This window comes from Egretta garzetta, unplaced genomic scaffold (assembly GCF_000687185.1).
Source record: "Egretta garzetta isolate BGI_Z169 unplaced genomic scaffold, ASM68718v1 scaffold145, whole genome shotgun sequence".
NCBI lineage: Eukaryota > Metazoa > Chordata > Aves > Pelecaniformes > Ardeidae > Egretta > Egretta garzetta.
This window is the reverse complement of record NW_009259687.1, coordinates 34,199-54,490: the sequence shown is the minus strand read 5'-3', so window position 1 is coordinate 54,490 and position 20,292 is coordinate 34,199. Positions and strand designations below refer to the sequence as shown.

Here is a 20,292-nt window from a genome sequence, read left to right as displayed (position 1 = left end):
GCCAGCCCCTGCGCCGGGGCAGCCCGGGCAAACGCCTGCAAGCTCCAGCTGCCTGTCCCCTCTTCAGATGCGAGATGCAGCTCTTGAGTTGAAATCAGAAATATCTCTGCAATGGAGAGAGACAGGGTATGCTTATTAAAGTGTTATAAAACTATGAGAAGTCGGAAACACTTGGGAGGACAGTATTAGGATGCAAAATTATCTTGATAAATTGAAAAAAATGCTCAAGTGAATAGGGAATGAGTCCATAAGCACAGGCACGAAGCACAAGGGCAGGCACAGCCATTGCATAAAACCAAGAGGGGAAATGACTGATGGGCAGCAATCTCTCCAAAAGGTATTTTGGAGACACAGAGGCTCACAAAAGTAATGCAAATCAGTAATACCCTGCCATTGTAATCAAAGCAAACATCATACTTGGATACATAAGTACAAATATTTGTCAAAAATTTTTCACTTGCGTCTCCTTTCATTGATAAAATGAGACAGTGTCTTTCAACCCTGTTTGGAGATTTAAGTATAAAGGCAACTGCATTTACTCAAAAATGTACTTTGCCTACATATTCTAAAGTGTAAAACGAGAAAATTTTTAATCAAAATAGCTGAAGTCACTAGAAGCAAATGACATGCATCTCTATATTGGATTCAATTTTCTTTTAAAGATAAGATTTGAAAAAAAATACCACCTAAAAAGGAGTGGATGAACCTTGGCATGCAAATGTGAAAGATTAAAGCAAGAACATCTGATGAGCAAGAGCACAAGGCTGAAATCAGGGTGTACCCACAGAAAGGGAGTGGGTAAAAGGGGATCAAATTAGGGGAGCTTGGCATAACGGTCCTCATGTAAATAAATGGCAGCTGCTAAATTGCATTTTGGTAGATACAGGCTACATATCATAAAGCATTCCCTAAGGTTTTTTAAGCCCTGACATAGGTTGCCTGGGGAATCTGCATTTTCAGAGATTTTAAGAGCAGGTCACCATTTTTGCTGCATAATCCAAAATCCCACAGAAGGCAATGAATGTAGTGTAAGGCTGGTCTGGTTTTTGGGAGTGGACTGAATTGGGAGTAGAGGAAAGCGTGTTCCTGGCCCTGAGATGGAAAAGCCAAGCTGCTCCTGCCTTCATCTTGCTCAGTCCCCGCTGTGACTCTTAGGATTCATTAGAAATCTAATAAGATTTGAAGAGGCATTTCCTCCACATCTGAAGAGGAAAAGGAAAGGTGCCCTGCAGCATTCCCATCCTCCCCTCTGTGTTGTGCTCCTGGCTTCTTGGCATGGGAAGGGAGCAGAACCCTGTTCCCCCTGCAGTCGCATACCCAGACCCAACATCAGAGCGGCGCACAAAGCTCTCCTAGGTGCTAACACCCTCTGAGGCCAGGAGCTTAGAGTCACACTCTTCTAAATAATGCCACGCCTGGCAGCCCAGCTCCTACTCTCCCCGAGCCACATGGGCCAGCACCGTATGCCAGGCCAGCCAGCCTGCATCCCTCATCCCATATCCCATATCCTGCATCCCACATCCTGCATCATCCTGCATCCCGCATCTTGCATCCCATATCTCATATCCTGCGTCCCGCATCCCACATCCTGCATCATCCCGCATCTTGCATCCCCTATCTCATATCCTGCATCCTGCGTCCTGCATCCTGCATTATCCCACATCCTGCATCCTGCATCCCATAGCTTCCATGGCTGCTCTGCTTCTGAACTGGAGAGCTGGGCTGAGGCTGCAACAGGGCTTCTAGGACAACTGTGTCCCAGTGGCAGAGGGAGCCAGATCTTTCCAGAATGTAATTTCTGAGAGCGCCTCCCCCCAATTACCTTTCCTCTCCTAGATATTAGAGACATGGTAGTCTAGAATAAAAAGACCTAGTCACACAGGATGCATAACTCAGAGCAATAAAGACAGTCAAGGACTAGATGTAGAGAGGTTACCTCATTCTTTAATCCTTCCCTAAGTTCTGCAGAAAGGGTAATTGCAAAGATGATGAGCTGACCTTGCACTACTTGATTCAGACCTTCAGATAACTAATTTAACAAGAATTTGTGAGAGGGGCTATGGAGGGTGCAACAGCATAAGTCTTTGGTTTGGTTAAAAAGATCTTGGATTTTTCTCATTGCTATAGCTTGGTCTTTCAACAACGGCAGAGCAAAGACACCATCTACTCATGCAGTTATTCCTTTCCCCACAGAGGTTGTCGGAATAGCTGTACAGCCACATGCCGGTCACACAAAGGGTACCTGTCCATCGCAGTCTGGTGGTGGTACTGTCTCACATGCTGCCAAGCACGACGGGAGCAGCAGAACCAGGGGTGAGAGCAGCTTGCTCACACCACCAGGGGATGCGGTCCCTGCACAGGACCCACACTGCTCGCCAGGCAAACACATTATCAGATGGTACCGGCAATTTCCATCTGAACCCCACTGGGATTTTACACAGGAAGCAGCCTGTAAATTAAATAAGTATTGCAAAGTATTCGTAAGACAGCTGTATTAAATGCTTCCAGATATAAATTCATCCTCGAGACATGTGTGGTCAGATGGGATCCAGGCAGCTCACATTACTCTGCAACACTTGCTGGGCTCTTGCCATGTTTTCCTCATATATCATGTGTTTGGAAGCCTGAAACGTTATTATTTTTTTTTTTGGCATTACAGATACATTTCATCTGTCAGCACTAAGCACTGCAGGAACACACAGGGACAGATGGTCCTGGACTCTTCTTCCTATTCGAATAAACACAGGCACACCCGGGAAAGCAGCTGCTGCAAGGTCACGCTCTGGGGCAAAGCATTGCCACCTAAATTTCACCTGCTCAGTAAACCAGTTCTGCAATGAATGCCAAGAGTATGAATTAAATCAGTGAGGAAGATCCTTTCCTTCTTCTGTTTAAGTAACTAAATTAAGTGGAGAAACTCCCAAGACCCTGAAAGCAACTTCCACAGCCTAACGTGTCCATGGTTGTGGTACAGGATGGGAATTTTTCAGTGTAACATTTGGGGATTTTTACGTTTATGACATGACCTGTCATGGCATACACTGCCATCATGTGGACATCCACAGCATCGAGCCAACCCTGCAGAGGCTCTCTGCAAATATTTGATGACCTTCCAAGTGTCCTTTAACACCCAGCTGTAGTTTTGCCAGCCTTAGATGTCCAGAGGGTCAAGCCAAGACTCTGTTCACCTTGCCAAACTCCCCGGATGACTCTGGCTATCACGAGACTCTTGTAGATGCTTCTTCATGCTGAGATCTTTTGGAGGCTCCTGACTTCGGCTGGGATGCCTGAGAGCAACAGGGCTGTAGGTTCTCCTGGTGCTAAGCAGACTGCTTCTGTCTTTGTCCTAGTCCCTTATGATGACCAGACCAGTGCCATCCCCTTTCATTTTTCTCCACTTTCGGTTCTGTGGTCACTTCACTTTCTCTTTTGAACTTTCACCATTTCTTCCCCTGAAAAAAACCCTGAGTTGCCATACCCAAGCTGTCCTAAAGAGTGTCAGACTAAATGTGCATGCCATGAAATGTCTGAAATAGGCGAGAAAGATGTTTATCTCCCCTCCACCAGCGAAACAGAAAATGCAGAGACTGGATTAGGCACCCAGTTTTGCTATCACCCAAGCTCAGATTCTTGTTCCAAATCCCTACAAATGTGGGTTTAGCCATGCCGTCCCCTATGTCTCCCCTATCTCAAATGAGAGGCTTGACATCTCACTTGACCTTCAAAATAACCCATATCCCCTTGGCTTCATGCTCAACAGTGGTTACTGGTTATTAAATAACTATCAGGGAGCCAGATGGGTAAAAATCCACCCTGCTCAGTAACCCATGGTCAGACACATCATCCAGGGACTTTGTCACCAGTGAGAATTTCTGTGTTTTTATAAAAGTTTCATGTGATGCTGTGCCAACAATTTCACCAGCTTGACCCCTCTGCTTTTGGGTCTTGGGGGATTTCTGAATTGTTTTGTAGGTGACTGCTGAAAGATACCTGCCAGATCCAGATCAGGCGGTCTGGTAACTAGGTAGGTGCCACAGGACACCCCAAAGCTCCATTGGTGCTAACCAACAGCTTAACCCCCAGCTCTTCCTTGTGTTTCTTACGTGGCCCTTGTAAGGCACCCAACCATATGACACTGCTGGATTTATGAGTGTGCTGCAGGTCATCACACGAGGGACCCACAGCAGCAATCCCTCCTTCCAATGTCCTCAGCTCCATGGAGATCCTCTTCTCTTCTCTCCCATCCATAGTCACGGGCAAGACCAGACAAGAGGTTAGGTGTCCATGCGCTGTTTCCTAGAGGGCGGTCTCTGAAAGAGCCTAAAGGCCATTTTAGAGCTGGCTGAGAGGAAAAAAAATGTGGAAGATGGACAGCTTTGGGGCAGAGCCCATAATGCCTTGCAGATGGGGCATGGGGTCTCTTGTAGCTTACATCACTGAACCTAGCTTCAAGTTTAATCCCAAGCATCATGGCAGACCTGTCCAAATCCTCTCTGTGACCTCATCTGGTAACAAGAGAAGGCACACGGTAATATCACTGTCCCCACACCCTTTGTCTGCCCAGTCTATTTAAGCCAGACCCACATTTTCAAGGCAGCCTGCAAAACCACAGATCTGGCTCAGGCCAAAAGTGGCTCCTTGTGCTGCATGTTCATCCTTCTCCAGGTCCTCAGGTAGCCAAGAAACCTCAGCAGTAGCCTCCCGAACAACTGCAACCCACATGCTTCCCAGCCACCTGGCCAACAAACCAGCCAGCCAGACTCCACTGCCTCCTCTCCAGATGGGAAGCCTATTAATCGTGGTGCTGCAGGACAGGTGGAGGATCACAGGAAAAGCTAGAGGAACAAGATGTGTCTCCTACACTTTCCATGGCTGTGAGGTCCCTGGAGTCCAGTGCTCCTGCTCAGGAGTGTGAAGTTCTCACAGCAGATCTGTGAGATCTGTGAGACATCTTGCTCTGGCCACAGTCAAAGCCTTCCCTAAGAAATGCCTAACCTGACAGACTGCAGCCTTCTGCCCCCTAAAGAACTACCTTTAACTCTGCCCTGAACTTTCGCACAGATCCAGCTGGCTTGGCGTAGCGAGGTGCGCTTAGCCTCATGAAGATGGCCAAGTGTGTGAAAAGTTAATGCAGTGCAGTGCCTGCCAGGGATGTTCTCCAAGGCAACACATGGAGAGTCAGCGTGTTCCTTACATTTTAAAATTGTTGACTGATGTGGTTCTAATGACTTAGCAGGCTGTGGCCCAAAGGATGCAGCATGTCAGCAGTGGTGATGGGGAGAAAACAAGATGACAAATGCCAGCCAGAGGTTATAACTCCTCCTTCCTCTTCTTCCCAGTCTGAAGAACCAAAAGCACCATCTTAAAGTAGGTTACAGGGGTCCACTTGAGGGGAGCTCAAGAAATGTGCTCACTGGGGAGCTCAAGAAATGTGCTAGGACCAGGCTTTTCCAGCCAAAGCACCTGAGTGAGGAGATAGAGGAGATTTTCAGCTGTGGTCACTGGCTCTTCGCAGCACATCTTCCTGCCATGTTAACAAAAGACCAGTGCCACATGGACAGCTATAGTGCTGACCGGGTCCCCTTATCCAGCTAAGGAACTTATGCAATCATTATTTCTAGGGAAGTGCCGAAGAAACTTAGCGCTATAGACAATGTTGGCAGACTAGCAAAAGGGTATTTGCAGCCCAGGAACAGATTAAGAGTAGATCATAGAGCTGATGTCTTTCAAGAGCAAAGTGTGTTTCTAGAGCAGGCTTCTACTACCAGCTTGAAGAAGTAATGAACAGACCCCCCTCCTCAGCCCAAACTTCAACACAGTAGGAGCTGGCTGTTGGCCAGCTGACATGCCCAGTGCCTTTTGTGCCCTGGGTACCCACAATGGGCAGGGGTCTCAATGTCAGCATTCTCGTCCCATCTTATGTGGAAATGTCCAGGCTGCCAACCTCAGGATAAGCATGTGAGAAGCTCCTGAAATATCATCACTGCTGGAGCTGGAGGCCACTGTTAGAAACGGCCCCTTCCAACACATCATGCCTGAGCATTTACAAAATATCTTATCACAACCTGAGAACAAGGTGATGATGCACATGACAGAGACCACATACCACCACACTAGCTAATGTCAGCAGAGGGATCGATGTTTACCCAGAAAATCCACAGCTGAACTTCCAGTAGGAGTCAGCAGCAGTGGGATGCACAGTCAAACACCCCGCCAAGGGACGTGAAGGTGGAGCCACATGAACCTGCCAAGTCCCTCTATGAACCATTCAGCTATGAGGCTGAGTCTTTGAACAGCACTCAATATCCTCCAGCTGTGTGGCAGGGAGGACAAGTCCTCTCCCTTACAAAGACCCACAGGTAACATTGCGGTGCCTGTGTTGGAAAAGAGGGTCAAGAGAGTCTTCCTGCTCTCTGCACTAGTGTACCCACCCATAAAGAGAAAAAAAAGCCATGCTGAATTAGATTGTTGCATTTCAGCAAGGGAATCCACACGGATCCAGAGTAAAACTGTCCCAAATGCCCTGAGATATGGGGCTTTACACTGTGAGCTCCCAAGAAGGGTTGAGAGCTCAGAGAAGTTGCATGCAAAGATTTCAAGCAAAAAGGGGGTTGCTTTAGCAACACTTCTTGAGGAGTGCCATGCACCACACCTAAGCAATTCTGTAGTTTGTTGAATTTTCTCTCAAGGAGCGCAGGATGAGTCCAGCTTTCGCAGCTGGGCACCTTCCCATGCTACACTCAAACTGGCAAACACCACGACCTTCAGTCTGTTTGCAATGACCAACATACCACAGTGGATGAGCAATGTATCTACAGCCTCTCGCAAGGGTTGTAGCAGCCAGACGCTTTAAGTGTCCCTGAGACTGAAATACAAATGGTACTGTGTGTACCCAGGGCTTGTGTCTTTGCCATCATTAATTAACGAATAGGCCACAAGCCAGCTGAGGGAAAAGTTACTTCATTAACATTCAGACGTTTTTGTGGAGTCAGGTAATTCCCAAACAATGGATCTTGTAAGATTTTTTCATGTATCCTTTCTGTCTAAAAAGTTTAAATATTTTCACTGGGGTTGCGTTCACTTCAGCCAGCAATCTTAGTGTCTCTTTCATTATAAAAAGGATACATCTGGACAATGAATGCCAAATAAACAGTATTTTTTTCAGTAAAATGACTCCACTAGCAGAGAACATGGGTTTCAGTTGGCCATGGCATAATTTAGACTAAAAACTAAAGGGAAGTGCCTAAACATCAGAAGACCCTTGTCTCAGAGACATGTCAAGTTGAAGAGAAACACCACAAAATTCAGCAATTCCTATGTAGTAGCACATCAGACTTTTTCTACCAGCGTCAGCAGCTGGTAACTCATTTGGTCTTCGTAATATCCCAACACCCAAATGGGATATTATTTCAGCTCATCTGGGGATCCTACTCTTTGCAGTATGCCTGGAAGTCACCCACACGCAGCAGGCTTACTAACCCTGCAATTCCAAGCCATTCCAGGCTTCTGTGCCAGGTAACCAGCAGGATCTGTGCAGGGATTGCTAGAAGGGGTTCTACCTGGGGCCCAACCAAGCACTGCATTGGAGAGGTAAATGTGGTGATGTGGAGCCTTTTTTGGAGGATGGTGAGATGCTGTGTAGACAGGGGAAGGAGGACGCACCAGGACTGTGGAGGGAACATGGCCTTACCATCACATCTCTCTATCAGGTTAGACATGCCCTCAGTCTTGCTGCAGCTCCTTTTACTGCTCTGCTCCTCTCCCTCTCCCTGTCTTATCTATTGACCATGATAATTCTTCTGGGCAACAGTTTTGTCTCCTGGCTTGTCTACGGTAGGACCTCTTGGAGAGCAGGGCCACAGTCCCTTGTGTGCTGATTGGGTTATGTCCGTTCTCTGGATTGTAGTCCAGCCATAGTCCAAGTGATGTTGCAGTCACTCAGATCACTGTTTTTACAGCTGGAGGCAGCCGGATCCATCCAGCCTGTGTGTTTGGCAAAGGTGGCCCATTTGTTCCTCACTTCATGCAGGCTGATGAATGGCTGCCAGACCTGAATTTGTCTGAGGACAGCACGGAGCTTAGCTAGAGCTCAGCCTGGCTCTTCTTACCTCCTATGGCTTCATCTACCCGGGAATGGACGACTGCAAGTGCTTTCCCTCACTGCTGGGCTGTGTGGGGCTTCAGAGAAAGTGGCAAACGCGTACAGGTTGTTTGTTAACAAGCTGCCTGCATCCACAGGCTGCTGGGAGCAGGGCAAAGGGTGGGGGGGAGCAGCAGGCAATTGGGCTGCCGGCCAAACCGATGCATGGCTTACCGTGATGTTCCTGCTGCTATAAATTGCTGCCAGCAGTGCTTCACCAGGCTCAGCTCCAGCAGAGCAGGAGGGAGAGGATTTTTACCTGCACCCAGCTCCCCATCAGGCACAGGAGGAGCTGAAGAGCAGCAGCCAGGAGAAGGCAGTGTCAGGCATCCCGGATGCAGGGCCAGCATGGTGTCTCTGCTGGACAACATAGCCAGACCTTCTGCTGTCGTTCTGCAGCTGTCTGTGGTGCTTGGTGTCATCCTTGTGCTGCTGAAGGTGGCCCAGTTCTGCCAGGAGAGGAAGAAACTCATCAAAGCTCTGGAGGCATTCCCTGGTCCCCCGAAACACTGGCTCTATGGCCACAATCACCTGGTAAGGAGGGAGCTGGACTCAGTCCGGGTGGGTTTGTCTCAACAACAACGTGGAAGGTATCAGTCAGGATGAGAGGGCACACCGGGTGGGGTGCGCATGTCCCCTGCTCCTGACCTTTCCGACAGGAGAGGACCTCTGCACAGGGAGGGCCAAAGCAGGCGGAAAGGGTGCCTGGGTATGAGATGAGCGTCATTTTGGTAAAAAACAGAGCCACATTGTTTTCAAGCATGTGCTTAAACATGGAGTTAGGTGATTTCTGGGACTTTCATGAAGTTATTTAAATATGAGCAGCCATAAAATGTCTCTCTTCTGCATTAAACCTTCTACCAGTAAGAGTCTGTCCCCCTACAGCCACTTAAGAAGACATGGCCCCAAAAGCAGGGCTTTTTATTGCAGCCATTTTCATCCTTCTATAGTGAAGATATTTTTGCTTTCACGTTGCATGCCCACCTTGCACTGCTGAATTTAAAGAACAGAGGTGTAACAGCCTTGGTCCCCCTGGCCTGTTCACTGGGCATCCTGGCGCACCATGCTGCTCCGAGCCCAGGCTGTCCTAACGCAGCTCAACTGCAGCCAGGCCCAGCTAAGGACTTTCCATGGAGCTGCCTTGTGCTGCAGGAATGTGGTGGCTCAAGCAGCTTTGCCACCTGTGCACGGTCCCTTTGCCATGCCCAGCATCTCCTCCACCTGCAGCATGGAAACCCCCCCTGTGGCAAATCTGCCCACTCTCTCCCCATTTCCCAGGAGAGGATGTCTTGCATGTGTTTTCCATGAGAGGGCAAGTTTAGCCTCTGCTCTCCCCAGCACATCCCTCTTATGCCTGCATTCAGTCCCTGTTTAACTGTCATTGCAGATAACTGCGGATAAAGTATTAAATCAGATGGTGTTGTGGGCTGAAGAATACCCCTATGCCTTTCCCAGGTGGCTTGGACCAGTTCTGCCTTCTCTGGTAATCCACCATCCTGAATATGCCAAAACCATACTTGGCCGAACGGGTAAGTGTCTACATCTGATTTTGGGAAGTCATGTCCTCGTGTCTCCCTACCGAGAAAATCACAGGAACCTTGCCTGCAGTCACTCCCTTTGCTGGCTTCCTTCACAGCAATTCCTCCTTTGCGTGCCTTTGCAAACTCACAGACCACCCCAGGTTTCATGGAATAGTTTGTATTCTCATGCCAGACAGTCACCACGTGCCTGTTCCTCTCAGGCCATTGTCTCCACTGTCATTGGTCTTATTGTCTTCTGTGTCATCTACCACCACAATAGCTGTGCTGCCCAGTAAACTCAGTAAACCCAGTAATATGGGTGAGCTGGCATGGCAATGGCTCTCAGAAGACATCTCAAGTCTTCTCCTCTGCTCCTTTCTGTGGAGTATGATGCCTGTGAGTGGTACACACATGAGCATCTCCAGTAACTCCCATCCATTTTTCTCAACTTTGAGATTTGCCATGGCCATTTCTTTTCCACACACAACTTTCATTATAACTTTCTCTGTTTTTCTCAAGTCCACTGAGGTCATATTTGTAGAAGAAGAATTTTAAACTCTACCTGTAGTATTAGAGTATTTTACATATTGAAACAAGACTAATTCTACATTGTGATTTAGAGGATGAGCTTTAATGTCGTTTCATCCTGAACATTCTTTTTTGTTATGTTGAATTCGTTAGCCATTCATGTGGTTCTGGTATCTATTTTGTTTTACAGATCGCAAGCCCAGTGTACCCTACAAATTCATAGTTCCCTGGATTGGTAAATCATTCTCTTCCATTATCCCTTTCCACCGTGTTGCACATTTCATTCACTCCTCTTGTCTTCCTTTATTTTGCTTTCTTCCATTCTAAAACCAGAGCTTGCAAATGGGAGGGTTTGTTCAGATGTGAGCATTCATATCAGTGGTGCCCACCTAGTCATGGAGCGCATCAGGTGGTCTTGCCTTGGATCACACACCCTGGCCTTCACAAAGTAACCTTCAATTTGCTCAGAGACAATGCTATCATGGATAACTGGAGTGAGACACACCAGGGACAGCGGGGTTCATAGCTCACACAGCATTGAAGTAGCCCTCCTGGGTCCTGCTAACAACTGTCAGTGTGTGCTGCAAAAGGCACCCAAGTATTTAATTTAAGGCAGAAAAACCCATCTGAGAGAGCAAGTCCCATGCCTCTGTCATCAAGGTCTTGCTTTTGGGGTAGATTAGGTGTGCACAGCTGGTTGCTGTGAAGGACATGCGAGCATGCTTCTCCTCCATCCAAAGAGTGCCACTGTGAATGGCCTCAGAGAGGCTGGAGAAAAGGCTCCACCACCAGATCTTTCTCCCCCCAGATCATGTGCTTGGCCAAAAGCAGTAGTGAGGCTGTCCGAGGCATGATCAGAGTCTGGAGGAGCTGATTGTGCCTTTGCTGATTGTGTCTCCAGGGCAGGGGCTGTTGATCTTGGATGGAACTAAATGGTTCCAGCATCGGAAGCTGCTCACCCCGGCCTTTCATTATGATGTGCTGAAATCTTATGTGGCCCTGATGTCAGACTCGGTCAAAGTGATGCTGGTAAGAATCACCACTCCTGCTACTGTTACGTTTCAGCTGTGCACTAGCAAAAATAGTCAGGTCTGGGAATGACTGAGGGAAAGACACTGGACTTAGATGGTTCCTGCAGTTTCATTGAACTTTTTGGGTAATTTTGCAGTTCTGAAATTGCTCCCCTCACCTTCCACTGGCTATTTCACTTACCCTCTCTTTCATCTGCTTTCCAATAAAATCAACCACTGCTAGAATATCTTTTCCTATCCCAGTAATGGTAAACCTGGAAAAATAAATGCACAGAAGAGTTTGGCTTGATTCACAGAATATGTAGTGAACTAGGGCCTCTGCTTGCAGAAAAGAAAAGTCATTAGCAGTGTGGATCTGGGAAGGGAGACAGGAAAATATGAGCTGATCGTAGATGGTAGGCTGTCCCTCCTGACCCCTGTCTCCACCACTAGGATAAATGGGAAAAGAAGAGCACACAGAGGAAGTCAGTGGAGCTCTTTCAAGATGTCAGCTTGATGACACTAGACAGCATCATGAAATGCGCCTTCAGTTATAATACCAGCTGCCAGACTCAGAGGTCAGTGCCTCAACTTTCGAATTCTGGGAAAGCAAGTGCTCCTGTTTCCCTACTCGCGTGGCTAACACCAGCTTTAACCTTGGTCGCCTTACAGCAACTCAGACTATTATATCAGAGCTGTTTATGACCTGAGCTACCTCGTGAGCAATCGACTTCGGACTTTTTCTTACACGGATGTCTTCTACAACTTGACTCGCAAAGGCCGTGACTTTCAGGATGCCTGCAAGCTGGCCCATAGCCACACGGGTATTTCTCCCCCTTTTCTCCTCAGCCCTGTCTCCCAGCGGAGCCTCTCCCTGACTCGTATCTGGAGCAGCTCAGAGGGCAGCTGCAGCATGCAGTAGCCAGAGGGTTATACATTAAACAGAGTCCAAGCTGCTGACCGAGTGGACAAGTACGTGAGGTCTCTGGAGGGGCGGGATGCATCTAACTGATCATTCTTCTCTGCAGATAAAGTAATAAAGGAAAGAAAGATGTTGCTTTCCAGTGAGAAGGAACTTGACAAGATCCAGAAGAAGAAACACCTGGATTTTTTGGACATTCTCCTTTGTACCAAGGTGAATGTTTGAGATAATCATATCAAATGCCAAAGAACATACCTGGCATGGCACTGAGGACACATCAGCAGGGAGCTCAGCACCCCTCACTGGAGTTGCTGGCAACAGCTTCTGCACTCCAGATTTCCTAGCTCAGGGAAAGGTAGATTGAAGGGAAGAAAATACAAATGTGTAAGATGCAGTGATTGCATGTAAATAGCTCGGGCAGACTTTCATCTTCCTTGTCCATTTTCATTGAGCTCATTAATATTTTAAAATAAGTGAGCTGTCAGAAACCAGAGAAGAATGAGATCTGTGGAAAGGTTGCAAGGAGGCCACCTTGGCTGTAGTCCTCTTAAGAGGTTTTATTTCTTACCTTCTTTAGTTTTACCTTCACAGACACCTTCAGATAGTCTGGACAGAAGCTGCCACTTGGTGTTCAGGAAGGAGATACACTGTGTTCACCCTGTCTTTCTAGAGCCACTGCTTTCTTTTGTGTTTGTGAAACAAAAGCTGTCCAAACCATACTACTGAAAAAAGTAACAGGGACCCTTGGTAGGGGATCGAATAGGGTGTCCTTCTGAAGGGCTGGGATCTGGTATTCCACCAAAGCCAAACTCTGTAGCTCTGTTGACTGCAGAGTCAGCAGTCAGCGGGTCTGACTGTTCTCACCTCTATTGGATATATTTTCTACTGGCTTAATTCCTGATGTACAGGGAGATACAAGAGATGCTGAATCGGGCCCTTTCTCATCAGCATCTGGGGTTATTTTTATACCGAAAGGAGCAAGTCCAATTAATGTGCACTTGAGAATGATATACTCTCCTCTTTGTTAGGATGCAAATGGAGTTGGGCTATCTGATGAGGACCTGCGTGCCGAGGTGGACACGTTCATGTTTGCAGGTCATGATACCACAGCTAGCGGGATCTCCTGGCTCTTCTACTGCTTGTCATTATATCCCAAGTACCAGCAACGGTGCAGGGAGGAGATCCAGGGGATCTTGGGAGACCGAGATACCATTGAGTGGTGAGCTAGGACTTCTTATTCCTTTACTTTGAACTCTTTTCATAGAATCATAGAATGTTTTGGGTTGGAAGGGACCCCAGAGGTCATCTGTTCTCACCTCTATTGGATATATTTTCTACTGGCTTAATTCCTGATGTACAGGGAGATACAAGAGATGCTGAATCGGGCCCTTTCTCATCAGCATCTGGGGTTATTTTTATACCGAAAGGAGCAAGTCCAATTAATGTGCACTTGAGAATGATATACTCTCCTCTTTGTTAGGATGCAAATGGAGTTGGGCTATCTGATGAGGACCTGCGTGCCGAGGTGGACACGTTCATGTTTGCAGGTCATGATACCACAGCTAGCGGGATCTCCTGGCTCTTCTACTGCTTGTCATTATATCCCAAGTACCAGCAACGGTGCAGGGAGGAGATCCAGGGGATCTTGGGAGACCGAGATACCATTGAGTGGTGAGCTAGGACTTCTTATTCCTTTACTTTGAACTCTTTTCATAGAATCATAGAATGTTTTGGGTTGGAAGGGACCCCAGAGGTCATCTAGTCCAACCCCCCTGCAGTAAGCAGGGACATCACTCTTCTCATCCTGAGAAGAAAACTTCATCCACCTTATACTGCGTCTGCACAGGGGCATTCTGCTTTTCACATAGCAATGCTGGCAGCAAAGGTAATACTAGGAGAAGGAGAAACCCCAAGAGGAGACGAGAGATACGGTGGTCCTGCCCACCCAGTCCCCATTGCTGGTGTCCTCATTGCTGCCACTCAAACACAGACTGACTCCCTGGTTTGCTTTCAGGGAGGACCTTGGGAAGATGGCTTACACCACAATGTGTATCAAGGAGAGCTTGCGCCTGTTCCCACCAGTTCCTTTTGTGTCCCGATACCTCTCTAAATCTGTCACATTTTCTGATGGACGCAGCTTGCCAGCAGGTCTGTTGAGTTTGTTGATCCTTCACGCTGCTGTCCATGACAAGTGGGGCATCGTTTGTAGAGCTGTTGTGTGGAGGGGCTGGTGGGGCGTCTAGCCTCTTCTCTCTCCAAAGAGCTGTACAAGGCCACCACAGCTCACCATCAGAACTCTCCCAGAAGGGTGGCTGAAGAGAATCCAAGGACATGCTCCAGGGCACTGGGGTGTTCACATTGCTCAAAGGGGACTTGCATAGTGTTGATCCTGGCCAAGACTAAAAGTTCATCCACCAGTACCAAAATGGGGCCCAGTTCTGAGGGTTTCAGGAGGTGACCTGCATGGACAGGCGGGGCATCGTCCCTGTCAGATCTCCTGCAACAGCCCCTGCAGAGCCCAGGGAGGGAGAACATCACACAAACATCTCTCCTGGGTCTTCACTCTGAGTTGTCACCAGCATTTTCTCACTTTTCTTTTCCAGGCTGCCAGGTTGGACTGAACATATTTGCTATTCACAGGAATCGGGATGTGTGGGAAGACCCCGAGGTATTTTACCTTTATAACAAGAAGGGGAAGATGATCTCTGAGCCCAGACATCCACTCCCCTTGAACAAGGCATCCTGTGCCTCCATGACATGTTTGGGGTTTTTTCCCTCTTATTCTAATAGTCCATCTCTAAATGCAAAATTCAATGAAGTTACCGAACACCCCAAAGGCTTTGAACATGACAAAGTGCTGGGAAAGGGTGTTGAATATTCTATCTTCTTGCATGGTGACACAGAGATAGTCTGCTTCAGCTTCCCCGGATAGACTTCGGTCCCAGAGTGGCAGAAGTTCCAAGCCCTCCAAGCACTGTGTGATTTGAAGCTGATGTCTTAGAGGCTTCAATGAAAGAAAGAGCTGGGAAACCTGAAGGATGGTCTGCAGGCTGCCTCTTTCCAGTGGCTCTCTGGAGAGGAAGGATTGGGCACCTCAGGATAGGAGGGAGTCTGACTTGATGTGATCATTGCTGCCATGGCTGAAAAAATGCCTGCAGTCATCTTAGACGCCATAGTGGGTAATCTGGATATATCTCCAAGGGCAAGATTCGCATGGCCATCAGTGCCCTCTTCTCATCCAGCTGGCTGGCTTTGCAGAGGGATGAATGTCAGCTGCAGCTCCTCTGGGGCAGCAGAGGCCACATCCGTCCCTACCTTGGAGACTAGGGGAGAAGCTGCTCATGTCAGAACCAACACTGACCAAACAGCCTTTGTTTCTCCCACAGGTGTATGATCCCCTGAGATTTTCTCCAGAGAACTCAGCACAGAGGCACTCCCATGCTTTCCTGCCTTTCTCTGCTGGATCCAGGTGGGAGATCCTTCATCCCTCTCCTTCCCTGTAGGCTGCTTTGCATGGGAGACCTAGCTCAGAGCCAAGTTCCTGAAGCTAATCCTCCCTCAGTACCCATGAGCCAAGTTGACCATGCCAACTCAAGTGGCTTTCCATAACAGGATCTCCACTATGCTCCATCAGCCCCAGAGCATTTCCCACACCCCAAGCTCCGTGGTCACTGTAGAGTCTCACACACTTTTCTTGTAAATTTGTGGAGATATTTACATTTTCTGTTGTCTGCACTAAGAACGTGGTCTCACTTGTTTAGGCAGTACACCTCAAAGCCAAGCTGGGCCCAAGTGTCTGTTGTTCTCATGCTGTATCAATAGACAGACGCAGGACGCTGAGGTCTCAGTAGCTTGCAAGAGGAGATACTCCACACAGAGTTGAAAATAACCTTTCTAAGGTGTCTGGGTTTGAAGCTGGATCCAGTGAAAAAATCCCCAGTTCTCGCTATTTCATATTTTTTTTTCAAAGCTCATTAACAAACAACAGCAATACCCCACCACAGAGCTGGGTGCATTTTGGTGTGGCATGAGGGGATTCCTAGATAAGCTGTGGCATCAACCTTGCAGCAGCTGGAGGCCCCCCAGCACCCCAAAGGTGCTGCTTCAGGAAGCTCACACATGGGCTGAGCCCAGCTCTGGGGCGGCTGGGGATGAAGGCTGCAGTAGGAGCATTTGTCATCCTCTCCTCAGGAACTGCATCGGGCAGCAGTTTGCCATGAATGAGATGAAGGTGGCAGTGGCCCTGACCCTGCTCCGCTTCGAGCTCTGCACCAATCCATCCAAGCCTCCTGCACTGATACCACAGATTGTCCTCAGGTCCAGCAATGGGATCCACCTGCATCTGAAGAAGATTCACTGACCCTGTGGGGTACCACGGTGGGGGACAAGCACTTTCCCAAGGACTACCCTCCACCCAGAAGTCTAAGAGCGGGACACCAAACATACCCACCCTGGCCATCTCAGACCTCTCCCACATTAGCCTCCCTCCCTGCTGCTGGCCAGGGGGGCACACTGAGCCCCCTTGCACACACACCAAAGCCAGCAGGTCCAGGTCCCATCCTTGCACGGGGAGCAGCACTGCCAAGTGGGTTTTGCAGCACAGCTGTGGCTCAGCCTTCACCTCTGCAGGCATCCTCCATGTCCTACTCATCGCTTCACCTCCAACCTGCCCTCGCATGCTTCCTGGCGGGAATTCTGTCACCTGCCTGTGTATCTGCAGCATTGTCAGTTCCCTGCTTGGGCACAGCAGTGAGCAACGCCAGTGTGGTTTGCATGAGTGTCTAAATCCTGGACGCTGCCCGAGCACGATGTCCCTCCCCTGCCTCCAAACTGGGTGCGCCGGGCTCCTCCCTGCAGCCACACTGCAACACCATGTACCACCCCCCAAATTATTCCCCCTGATCTGTTCTGGGGCTGGCACTGTGCACGCCATTATGGAGATGAAGGCCAGTGGGTTCTTCTGCCCCAGCGCTGAACTTCCTCGAGCTGAAGGTGCTCAGGAGTCAGCACAGAGACACCGGCTTAGTCACCGGCTAACCTGGAGAAAGCACTCACCATGCTGAAAGCAATGTGTGATCAGCCTTTTCCCCTCTGAAATGAGAATAAAGCCTTGTGGAGATGCTCCCCAAGCATGGCTTTGGCTTCCTTTGCATTTGGGGGGGCAAAGGGTGTACAGGATAAATCCCAGCAGCCCAGAGGCAAGGCTGTGCCCAAGGGTGCAGCCCTGTGAGTGTTTTCTCAAGCCGCAAGGGCTGTTTCAGCGGGTTTGCCACCCCGTTGAGCCTGAGGAGCCTGTTTCCACCCCTCCCACCCCATGGGTCACCAAGCTCTCGCCTCTTCCTCCAGGAGTTTCCATGGTAAGAAAACAGCTGAAACAATCTGGGGTCAAACAAAGCAAAACAGAAATCATCACCACCATCACCCCCCAAGTGCTGGTGGCAAGAACAAAATCAGCTTGCAAAAGAAAAAGTCCCGAGAGGGAGCACAAACCCATCAAGCCCTTTTCTGCAGAGGCTGAGAACTGACCACTCAGTTCATGAGTGAGCTGCCCAAGGGTGCAGGCGGGCGTTGGCCCTGGGGCTGGGCTTGTTTTGGGTGTGCAGGGACCTATTGCAGGCCCTCCCTCCAGCATGGATCATAGGTGGGGTTCTAAGCCAAAGGGGTGAGCTGGGTCAGCTGCAGGTCTGGGGTGGGAAATGGATCACTAGGTGGCAGTGGGAGACCCAGGAAAACCCAAAGTCCTCCCTGGTCCCTGGCAGAACCACCTGGGCTTAGCAGGGAGCATGGCCAGGCTCAGTAGGGCAGCTGATGGGCCCCTTCCCTGGGGCATCCCCATCCCCACCCTCAGCCCTGCAGGGCAGCAGAGCAGGCGCTGCTCCATCACAGTCCCCAGCACCACGGTGGTGTTACCCATGGCACAGGGAAAGCTTGTCACTGCCAGGGCCCAGGCCCTCAGCAGGCACCAAGGGAAACTGAGGCATGGAGGGCTGCACACGTGCCATTCTATGGTGAGAGACAAGGCTGTTCCTCCAGCTCTCACCCATGGCAATAGGATTACCAGCATCACTGCAGGCACTAACATAGCCAAACCGTACCCATCTGTCTGGGCAGCTCACCTCTGCTGATGGCCAGGCCAGGCCAGCCAAATTTGAGCACCTCCACATCTGAATAAACCCCACAGCCCCCTGTTCCCCGCCTCTGCAGCCTGCTGCATCTTCAGTTTGAGAAACAAAACTCCTCCAGGGCGGGATCCGGACCTTCATTTTGGCTGTCTGGGTACCTAATGGGACAGGGATGCTGTGAATAACCAGCAAGGTGCAGCTTGTATTTATTTTGCGAGGCTGCTGGAGACTGAGTTCCTCTTCTCCCCACTCCCTTCCCTTCTCACCCCAGGAAGAGACTGGGCGCCGGTTGTGTAGGTGCTGGTGCCACCACCCTTGTACCACCAGTGGACTCAGGCTCATCTCAAAGGTCAGACTCCAGCTCTTCTCCTCCTCAGCTCCAGCACAGCAAGGCCATTGGAGGGCAGCAGTTTGTTGCAGCTTTTCATTACTGGCCCTATTTGTCAGATATTTCAGCTGGGAAGAAGCAAGCCACCTTGCAGCTCTGCTCATCCACTCTCCAGCTTGTGGTCCAAGCAACGAGATTTGGGGAGCGCTTGGACACAAAGACCTGCCCAGTCTCCTTGGTGGTGGGTTGTAAAGGAAACCAGGTGGCACCTGCAGATGTCCCTACAGCATCTTCTGGTTTGGGCATGGGGTAATAAGGCCAGAGCAGGAAAAGTTTGATCTGGTGAGGACCCACAGCTGTTGCCCATCCCTGTGTCTGTTCAGTGCCCTGCTTGGCCTCCCAGCCCCATGTTTTGAGGCCATCACCCTATTCACTGCCATGACCGATGCTGCTTGTTTGGTTTCCAAGAATCTTCCTGACTGTTACAAATGGCCAAACCCCAACCACTTCCAGCGGAGACCTTCTCCGGGGAAACCCCTCTGGGAAATCTGCTCGGGAAAGAGAGGAGAAAATACTTCCATTTTTGGTGCAAAAAATGGATCATTATTCCAGGCATTTCTGGCAATAATTGAGGTAAGCTGAGCCAAACACTTTAAAGTCCCTCTCCGTTAAGAATCATGCTTAACCCAGGTTTGCAGTTGGAAGGACCAAAGCTTCTGGGAGAAGGTCTCTCAGCAGCTATGCATTGTGGAGCCATAATGCAGCAGCAACCAGGAGAAAATTCTTCTGCTTTTCAACTTACCAGGTCAAAATGGGCAACCCAAACATCCCCCCCGCCTTCAAACGCTGGCAGTTTCTGGACAGCAGCGTGTTCAAGATAACCTCCTCAGCCAAGTCACCGCTAAACGGCTTCAAGAGCAGCAAAAAGCGGCGCGAGGAGCTGGGCAGCACCCGGTGACACAGATCTAATCGCCCGAACATTTGCCCCAAATATCTCCCTGCCAGGCGGTGACATTTCTGTGCTGTCTCGGCTCTCTCCCTCCATCACCATGGCTACAGCAGCTGCCAATCCATGGGCGAGTCCTTCCAGGGTACCACCAAACCCTCTGGGAGATGCTATGAGAGCCAGCCCCTTTGGCAGGGAGACACTTCAGGGACCCCGGGGCAGCCCGTAGCACCAAAAATTCCCCTTTTTCTTCTTTCCCTCCTCCTTTTTATTTTTTCTTTTCCTTTTTTTTTTTCTTCTTCTTTTTTGAAGCACAAACAATGGAGCTAAAAGGTTGGGTATCAGGCCGATAATCATGAATGACGTGTCGTTATTACACACCACACATTCATTATCTCCCACTCCAGCCATGTCACAGGCGGCTGGAGGAGGGCAGATAACGGGGTGCCTTCATGCAGATGGCTTATTATCAGGATGTTCCAGGAGGGGCTTTAAGACAGTTAGTGATGCTGTTTGCCAGTTAAAGATTAGAGACCCCAGAGAATAATTAACAATCCCAAAACCCAGTTTTTCTGCTGGATTCTTCTGCTTTCTCCCCCCTCTCCCATACTCTTTAATCTATTCACTCTAGCAGGTGTAATAAAGTGATAAGGACAGGCTCCGGGGATGTTTGTTTGGCTACTACGGGTGTATAAACCAACAATGGATGGTATTTTACTTCTGGCTTTCAGTGTCTTGAATCGAGACCAAAAACTTTGCAGCCCCCTTGCCCACAC

The 20,292-nt window shown here is 49.2% G+C and overlaps 1 protein-coding gene and 1 long non-coding RNA gene across 4 annotated transcripts; one reads left to right on the top strand and one right to left on the bottom strand.

Moving 5' to 3' along the window:
- Positions 1–8: 8 nt before the first annotated feature.
- Positions 9–19,792, bottom strand: LOC118452285. 3 transcript variants are annotated; one of them, XR_004841999.1, is made up of 4 exons: positions 19,373–19,792; positions 18,237–19,118; positions 2,243–8,589; positions 9–106 (listed from the first exon to the last, which is right to left on the bottom strand). It is a non-coding gene; the product is annotated as an uncharacterized LOC118452285 (long non-coding RNA). The 3 variants fall into 3 exon arrangements; XR_004841998.1 differs by lacking the exons at positions 18,237–19,118; positions 19,373–19,792 and adding exons at positions 8,672–8,845; positions 9,125–9,530; XR_004841997.1 differs by lacking the exons at positions 18,237–19,118; positions 19,373–19,792 and adding an exon at positions 8,672–9,530.
- On the top strand, positions 8,289–18,241 carry LOC104126271 (cytochrome P450 4A4). Its single transcript, XM_009638824.2, has 12 exons — positions 8,289–8,674; positions 9,528–9,669; positions 10,379–10,423; positions 11,090–11,217; positions 11,652–11,776; positions 11,871–12,022; positions 12,227–12,333; positions 13,149–13,339; positions 14,135–14,268; positions 14,724–14,788; positions 15,507–15,589; positions 16,312–18,241. The coding sequence occupies exons 1-12, from the start codon at positions 8,306–8,308 to the stop codon at positions 16,478–16,480; spliced, it is 1,710 nt and encodes a 569-aa protein (XP_009637119.2). The 5' UTR covers positions 8,289–8,305; the 3' UTR covers positions 16,481–18,241.
- Positions 19,793–20,292: the final 500 nt, after the last annotated feature.